The sequence below is a fragment of the Poecilia mexicana genome, unplaced genomic scaffold, assembly GCF_051168715.1.
Source record: "Poecilia mexicana isolate PSO_F unplaced genomic scaffold, ASM5116871v1 scaffold_9, whole genome shotgun sequence".
Taxonomy (NCBI): domain Eukaryota; kingdom Metazoa; phylum Chordata; class Actinopteri; order Cyprinodontiformes; family Poeciliidae; genus Poecilia; species Poecilia mexicana.
The window spans coordinates 31,524,789-31,533,821 of NW_028263378.1; the positions used below are offsets into that span (position 1 = coordinate 31,524,789).

Below are 9,033 nucleotides of genomic sequence, written 5' to 3' on the forward strand. Positions count from 1 at the left end.
ACAGAGTGAAAATGACTAACTGGCAGTTGATCTCAGAGTATTAACCTGTCATTCACGAGAGGACCCAAATTTGGGTCCTCGGCCCTTGCCGCAACAAGATCAATTGAAAACACATGCTATACATTTATCAATATAGGCATATTGCATATCCACGGATCGGGGGAAAGCTCCTCTAAATAACAGAAACAATATTTTCTACCTCAACAACACCCAGCTTGAACACTAAGCAGCTTGATAAAAAAAAACGTAATTAGATGCTAACGAGGCTAACGAGGCATACCCGGTAAAAAACGCAACAGTGAAAGAGCTAGGTGGCCCGATCCTCACAAACTATCGATCAGAGTAAAGCCGAAGCTCTGCCGTTTCCAACAATACCAGAATCACCACGTTACGTGCAAAACTCACTGAACCAGCAGCTAAAGAAGAAAAAAATAAATAACTAATTTCACGAAGCGAAAAGCATAAATTCAGTCCTACCTTTGCTGTTTCGTGGTCATAATCCTTATTAGACTAAATATTTCCACTTGGTTCGATAATCCATTTTCCCTAAGTCCGTCTCATATTGTTTTCGGCTCCGTCCAGAGCCTCTTCCGTGTCCCAGCTACCTTATACAAAATCTAGAGGCGAACTCCGTCAATGTAGGTCACGTGCGTTTTCCTCGCTGTAATTGGTGAATGGCTTTAGGTTCCGTATTCATGTCAACGCCCTCGGATTCTATTGGCTCTGACGGTTCGAAAGACATGTCAATCATCAAAATTGGCCAATGGGTTCCCGAGAAACTGCCCAGCGTAATTTTGAACGTCTGAATGGAGAATTGCATGATTTTACGCGCAGAGCGCAGAGCGCATTGTTATTGTAATATAATTGTGAGATATATTCGTTTTTTCATGTGATCATATAATTTTGACAACTTAGTTTTCATTGCTATTTGCATTTTCATTGTTATATAATTATATTTGAAATGTTATTGTGAGTTAATCTGTTCCATTTTCAGATTATTACAATTTGTCTATTTTTTTCTCTTTTTATGAATGAATGCAATGTGGATTTTTAAAAGGAACCTCCAAAAACAATTAGATGTAGTTACTTATCTATGATAAATAATTATTTATTTTATGATAAGAATAAATGATTGAAACAGAACCTACAGAAAAAAAAAACTGAGAAAGTTCAAATGGCACAAATTGTGCCAAAATGGCTAATTTGGAAGGTCCGCCTAGATTTTTATCAAGTAGTACTTCTCTAAAACTCATATGATTAACTTTTTTTTCATGAAACTTGGCACAGTAAAAGGTCAGATTTTGTACTGTTGTTTACTACAGGTTTTGGATTTCATCTGCTTGCTTTAAAAGGAATCTTAATATATTGAACTTTTTTTCTTTAGGCGGAAATAGATAATTTTTCCTAATTTCTGCTGTGTATCATATTAATTTACTTTCCTCAGTAACAGGCAGGGTGGTTTTTAGAGCTGTAATATATTCTCTAGGGTCTTTCTTACCTTTGTTTTGATACCAAAACAATTAAAATAAACTCTGTAGTTCTTGAGATACATTCAATTCATTTTGGGCATGTTATTTTCAGCCATATTTCTCAAAAACAGGCCATGAGCTTGAGATATAAGAGAGATAAGTCATGCTTTTTAATGGGTTGAAGGGTTAGAAATCCTGCAGAACTGCTTCACAGGTACTTTTGGTTGTGCAGGTGAAAACTTTTACAGGTGAGTTAGTGCTCTTGATGAAAGTACATCTACAAATGTAAAATGGCTCTGGAACTACTACTCTATCAGTTGTACCACGTATTGAACAGACTCAGGCAGTGGTTCAGTCTCTGCTTACTCCCACACAAACTATCCAGAGCAGCTGCGACCTGTTCAGCTAAGAAGAAATGTGATTAGAACACAAACCTGCTTTAGATGTTAAGAAGAGGGAACAAATATCTTTGTATCAGAGTGGCTGAAGTAATCAGCCATTCCTGAAGCACAGGAAAACACACACACACACACACACACTACAAACCACACTGTCACCCGAGAAGATGTGTCTTCACATTCTCTCATGAGGATTCTTAATCCAAAGGGTTTAATGTGATTCCATCCCATCCTTTACAGCTATTCAATCTTCACTTCTTCTGGAAAGACTCAAAAAGAAGTCAAGGATTATGGAAAATTTCATTTTTGATTGTTCTTTAAGAAATACAGTTTGAACTCATACTGGATGAGAGGGCCACTGTTTTTTTCTAGTGGTGTTCTGTTGGTATCCCATCAGGTTCTTCCACATTAAAGTTGTTCATTAATATTGTCATGGATCTTTCACTCTAAACTCCAGGAAATTTTCCAAAATTTCTTGATACATTAAGAGTTTCTGTTACTGGAGCAATCAATCAATCAATCAAATTTTATTTGTATAGCACATTTCAGCAGCAAGGCATTTCAAGGTGCTTTACAAAGGTAAAATTAAAAACAGCATGTGACATTGAATAAACAATGAGAAAGAGAGAGATTTTGAAAAAGAAAAACATTAAAGACATTTTTAAAGAAGGAAGGAAAAAAAAAACCTAAACATTAGAGACAACTAAACATTAGACTTGACACGATGCAGACAGAGAAGTCATTTCTCCCACCAACTGAAAAACAGACTATATAAACAACCACTGAATACAGGATGAACTCTTACCTCCTGAGCCACTATCCCCCCAGATATGAATATTAATGAATGTTAGAAAATGCTCCTCTGTATTCTAAATTAGAGATATATTTATTTATTAATTTTATAGTAAACACAAAATGCTTCAGTCATCATCAGAACTGTTGAACGATATTATTTGAGGTTCTTGAACTGCCATGCCTAAAAAAGGTTGAAGGCTTTGAGTAAAACCTGAGCATGTCTCAGGGCGCATTGGGGTGCAGGGAAAGGTTCATCTTTCTAAATACTACTTAAGCAGCAGCTAATATATTTCTTTATCAGTTCTAGTGTAAGAGTTTCAAAAATCCAAACTAAACTGAACCCAGCAAAAACAGTTTCATGTTTAAATTTTGTCGCTCTGCATTACGCTTCAGTTCCTTCCCCCTGTCTCCAGCTGCGCTTTGATGTTTCGTGGAGGTTTTCCTTAGTCAAACAGAAAACATCCAGAAATTATCTCCATGGTGATACAGTTATGTAATGCACACGGTGAGATCTCTTAAACCAACACTGATTTCCATTGAAATTTGGAGTGGCTATCAGGTTTATGTCTATGTAGAATATGACATAAAAAAGCATAAAATATTTTCTGGTGTCACAGCACACCAAGGACCTGCTGGAAATTTTTTAAAAAGAACAAAAAGCAAGAAAAATTTAATAAAAAGAAAGAAGTCTCTCACAAAGAGCTGTCTAAGTACACCAAAGACAAAGCTGTAGACCTGCATGAGGATGGGGTGGGCTACAGAACAGCAGGCAAACAGCTTGAGGAGAAGACAGCAGTTGTTGGGGCAATTGTTAGAAAATGGAAGAAACTCAGGAGGACTGTCAACCTCCGTCAGACTGAGGCTGCATGATCTGGCCCGGTGGAGTATCAATGATCATGAGCAAGGTCAGGAATCAGCTCAGAACCTGGTCCATTACCTGAACCAATCTGGGACCACAGGCTCAATGGTTACCATAGCTACACATTACTGTGTCACCGTCATGAACTTGTTTTCCTGCAAGGTCCCCTCTTACACCAACACGTGCTGTGACCATATGGATGATCCGAGGAGGTATGTGAAAAGGTCATGAGGTCAGATGAGACCAAAACAGAACTTTATGGTATAAACTTCCCTCCATGTTTGAAAGGAAAAAGAAGGATGAGTACAATCCCAAGAAAAAAAGCTACAGAAAACATCTGACCTCTCGCATCTTAAGCTTTCTGTATGAAATATTATGTTGCATTCTTCTAAGGCACTGTGCATGTAATACAATACATATTCATTATTTAAAATGATGCATTTTTTCTATTTTTGCTTATTCTTTAGATTAAATACCTCACAGATGAGATGTACCAACTATGGAAATGAAAGACATCTTTATTTGTTTAAGTGGGTATCAAATGGTGTATCAAATACTTGTTTTCCCCTCTGTATCATCAGTACTGCAAGTTTAAAATTTGCTGTTACGTGAAGATCTTATACTCTGCTATGTGGATCAATCAGTATGAGACTTTGTTCAAGAACAACAAGTACAAAAACATTAAGCACAAATTCTGCAACTTCTCTGTCCTGGATGGAAGCCACATTACATGCTACATCTTGCTCTGGATTATGGGGATGTTAGCATGCTTATTTTTAACTGCTGATCTTAAAATACAAGCTTGTTTGCTACCACTCTGATCATTGCTGAAGAGTTAATGTTTGCTTAACTGAAAGATAGAAGAGATATCACTGGGATCTAAAAACCTTCAGCCAAGCTTTGTGTTTTGTGAATGAATGGTTGTTTTGACTTGTCTTTTGAACATGAACCATGACAGTTGTTGCCAGTGTTTTATTTTCTCTTGCAACAGCTCTTATCAAAACCAGTTTGGTGTGTTGCATTTTACTGTAGCAAATAAAAGAATGTGAGAAGGACTGTTTTTGGAAGATGCAATTCCACAGAAAGGATCTAAGACTCAGCACACAAAGGGCTGTACCACTGAGTGACCTGCATGAGTGTCACATGACTGGCAGTAAAAATAAATAATTGTAAGGTTTATCCAAAACTAAAAATATTCCTCCATTTGGAATTTGGTTTGGTTTCTTCAACTGACTTAATTTCCTAGCATTTAGTCTACAAAAATGCTATAATCCTTGGATCTGTGAACTACTGAAAAAATAGCATAGGTTATATATTATTTTACCAATAATGATGACTTGAAGTCAAAGTAGGTTACTTAAATTGTGGTCACATAAAGATAACTGAGTCAGAGATATTGGAGCACAGAAGAAATACTGCAGACAGTGATTAATGCAATGAAGAAGGAGACAACACAGATGATTTCAAGAAAGATCATGAACAGAAATTAAACAGAGCAACAAGAAAACTGTACATCCCAAAAGTAGAACATAATAATCCAACATCATTTTTCATTAATTATGGAGGACCAATACATAATTAAAAATAAAAGCATAAATATCTTTATATATTTTCTTTTTCCTTTTCCTTACACATGTGTTTTTATCAAGGAAAGAATATAGATAGATAGATAGATAGATAGATAGATAGATAGATAGATAGATAGATAGATAGATAGATAGATAGATAGATAGATAGATAGATAGATAGATAGATAGATAGATAGATAGATAGATAGATAGATTTACATATATCTATATGTAGATATATACTGCATAGAGAGAGAGTTTTTCCTTTTCCTTGTACATGTATTTTCATCAAGAAACGAGAAGGCATAGGAAAAGGCGGGGAGTACATTTCTACTTTTCTTTTTTAATTATGTCAGTTTTGGTTCTCCATACTGTTAAGGCTTTGATCGAAGTAAAATTAAAAGAAAAAAAAAAACATACTCCTTGGAGAGATTTTGTTATTTTATAAGCTAAGAAACTTTTTTTGTTATTTTTTGTACAATGTTTTTTCTTTAAAAAAAGATTTATTTACATTACTTAGGGATCTGAGAGAATCATTTGGAGACAGTTTCATAGAAGTCATTTATTTTAGGTTTTTCATAAGAACAAAGCAGGGCAGTTGTTGAATATTTTTCTTGGTCAAGCAAAGTTTGCAATTTAATTGAGTAGAAAAAACAAAATGAATAATGAGCAGAATATTGATTGTGTAAAGCTCTTTAAGAGTTTGGTTCTAGCAAGACCGATCTTAGAAAATAAATCTTATTTCAAAATTGATGAACTAAATGTTTTTCAGAATATCTGGGATTATGAAGGTGTTTTGTTTGTTTTAAATAATTCTGAACTTTCATTTCTAAATGTGTTAATTTGAAGTTGTTTTGAATGTTTACATGGATCACTACATAGAGAATAAATGAGTTTAACAAGTATCAAATCCTTCTTTCTTTACTTCTAAAAGTTGAGACAAACAGGTCTGTATAGAAAACAGAGGCAGGAAGCTTTCCCCTGCCTTCTACCACACACACTCTGGTTTCCTGAATTTGTGGTTAACCACTGGCAGACGCTTAAGAATGTGTAATAAAAGTTTTTTTATGATGAAGTAACAACATTCAGGTTATTTTGCTATGTTTTTGCTTATTTGTGTTAAATTCATGTTGTGCTTTTTAAGACCTGAAGCATCTGTGGAGTTCAGAGACGGTAAAGAAGAATTTCTTTTTTGTCATACTAAGTGTCTTTCATCATTTTCGCTTTGGTCCTTACAGCAGCTCTTGTACTGCAACATTAATATCTTATTAGCATTATTCTCATTCCCCACATAAACACCAGCCCAAAAGAAGTACAATAACAGGGGAAGAATGTTTGATCTGATGTTTGATTACCTTCCAGCGAACCAGATATGTAAATGTACAAGAAGAGCGGTGCGCTGCTCTACTCCCACTTGCAGCCTGTGTGCATAAATAGCAGCTTCGACACAGAGAGATGAACTTCATCCTCACTGGATAACAACCCAGAGTCCTGGTGTCCTGAAGCAGGTGAGTTCTGGAGAAGAGTGCAGTTAGAGGGGATATACATCTTAGTCTTGTAAGTCTGTAGGAAGTTTCTCATATAAATTAGCTTAATGAATTTCTAAGCTTTATTTAATTGTTGTTAATTCTTTTAAACTTGCTTTCATTCCTTTTCAGACTGTATTGACAGACAAACAATGGCAGGTAAGTGTAATCTTTTTCCAAGAATTTTCCAAGATGTACTTTATTGTACAGCAAGAAAAGGAAATAGATAGATATCTAAATTAATGCATAAGATAAAAACTTGAAATGCAATAAAGGCTTTCTCTGTCATTCTCCAAATGACAGTGGGATAATAAAGAGAGACGGAGGTTGGAAGAAAAAATTGTTTAAAATGATTGTTTTTGCAACGAAAGGCTCTGTTGCATTTTCCTAATAATTTATAGTCACCAAACAGAATACAGGACGGTTCCATCAAGGTGTTTTTGCCTGTTTAATTACCGTAGACAGACAGCAAAGGACAAGAATGAGAATTCCACCTGATAATTTTCATCAAGGTTTTCAGGAAGTCTGCACTGTAAAAGAAATCTCTAATTTACAGTAAGATACCAATTTACAGTAAAACCCATATAAATTCGTTGCCAGAATTTTATATGGGTTTTACTGTATGAATACAATACATTTCCAGCAACCACAGCTGCTGTTTTTTTTTTAACCTTAAATTAGAGACTTTTTCTTTTACAGTGTAGATTTGTGATGCATGGAAAATGAAATCTTCAGGCTCATTTAGAGCAGAAATCATCAACATGATCTCCACAAACCAAAATAGTGGTGCCAAGATGTTAAGATGTTATGTGCAATACAATGGACTGGTTTTACCATTGAAACCTTTTTTCTCTGGATTTGCTCTGGCTCATAAGTTTTTTATTGTTGTTTTAGATGAAGTCTTTAAGAAAGAGTTTCTGGACGCACATAATGCCTACAGGGCTCAGCATGGTGCTCCAAAACTGACCTACAACAGTGAGCTGAACGCTGCAGCGCAGAAATGGGCTGCCCATCTTCTGGACACCAAGACGTTGGCACACAGTGACACTGACGACGGAGAAAATGTCTTCTATTCATTCAGTTCACGGAAAGTTAGTCCAGAAGGTGCCTTCTCCTTTTCTATTACATCTTTATTTACTGGCTTTGATTTCAAAGTAATGCATTATGATCACAGTTACAAAAAAATGTATATAGAAAATAAAGAGGTGACTGTTGTCTGCTTAATGTTTGGTTACTAAAAGGAGAAGTTATCATGTAACAACCTTTAGCATTCCAATCTGTTTTTTGCATTCTCACCTATTTATTCTCTAATGATTCAGGAAGCCAAGCTGTAGCTTCTTGGTACGATGAAATCAAGGATTATGACTTCAGCAAACCTGGACACCAACCAAAAACTGGTAAAGCACTACACACCTAACAACTTCTAACTGAAACACAGATGTATTAAAAACATGTATGAGAAAAATGTACACAATAACAACACCTTCATCATCCCAAATCGACCTTTATCCTCCAGATCACATTGGAACTGTCATGGTTGTTTGCATCTATTATTATTTGTCCTGTTGTCTCAGAGCCAAACATAAAGTGAAAAAATGTACTTAGTTTAGCATTTCTGATTTCCCTTTGAAAAATTGCTTAGTGAAAATGAAATCATACTTTAGAAGAAATATGTTTATACTGGCAATCCTGAAAAGATGCTGCAGATGGTCATTGTCCTGTCATTAGAGCGTGAAGAGGCAGCAGACGACCATCTTCTTCAACATGGTGGAATGCTCAACAGAGAGTTTAACACTGCAGTCTGATTGGACTTCTGTCTGTCTTCCTGCAGGACATTTTACCCAGGTGGTTTGGAAAAGCACCATGGAGCTTGGTGTTGGCTTGGCCACTGATGGTAACACTATCTTTGTGGTTGGGCAATACCGCCCAGCTGGGAACATAACGAACGAAGGTTACTATGAAAAAAACGTTCTTCCAAAAAGCTAAAGGTAACCATTAGAACACATTTCATTTCCTTCTAGCAAAACTTCTTTACTTTGTAAACAGAATAGAACTACTCTCCTATAGATTGAGCTTTCAAGCTTTATTATTTTGTTTCACATGCTATCCATACAATCAAACTATGCAGACATATACAGAAATAAATAATAAAATCTAACAATACAATGTGGACACCCTTGTCACAAGTAGCAAGCAGTCCCATTAGTAAGAATAGACATTTGTATAGATAACAAGAGAAAGGAAATTATTCCACCATGCAGGCTCACAGACACACACAGGACATTTAGCACATGTCAAACATCCACAGCAACATGATTCTGTTCAGGAGCTAAACAGGATGGGCAGCAACCTTAGCTTGGCAGCTGTATTGCAACTCAACTCAGTTCCATCTTCTGAAAGATTCTTTCCAACCAACTG

The 9,033-nt window shown here is 35.8% G+C and overlaps 1 protein-coding gene across 2 annotated transcripts; it reads left to right on the forward strand.

Moving 5' to 3' along the window:
• The first annotated feature begins 6,484 nt into the window (after positions 1-6,484).
• On the forward strand, positions 6,485-8,603 carry LOC106929545 (Golgi-associated plant pathogenesis-related protein 1-like). 2 transcript variants are annotated; one of them, XM_088009143.1, is made up of 5 exons: positions 6,485-6,597; positions 6,748-6,774; positions 7,510-7,719; positions 7,935-8,012; positions 8,447-8,603. In XM_088009143.1, the coding sequence occupies exons 2-5, from the start codon at positions 6,768-6,770 to the stop codon at positions 8,599-8,601; spliced, it is 450 nt and encodes a 149-aa protein (XP_087865269.1). In that variant the 5' UTR covers positions 6,485-6,597; positions 6,748-6,767; the 3' UTR covers positions 8,602-8,603. The 2 variants fall into 2 exon arrangements, with proteins under 2 accessions (XP_087865269.1, XP_087865270.1); XM_088009144.1 differs by having other exon boundaries at positions 6,556-6,646.
• Positions 8,604-9,033: the final 430 nt, after the last annotated feature.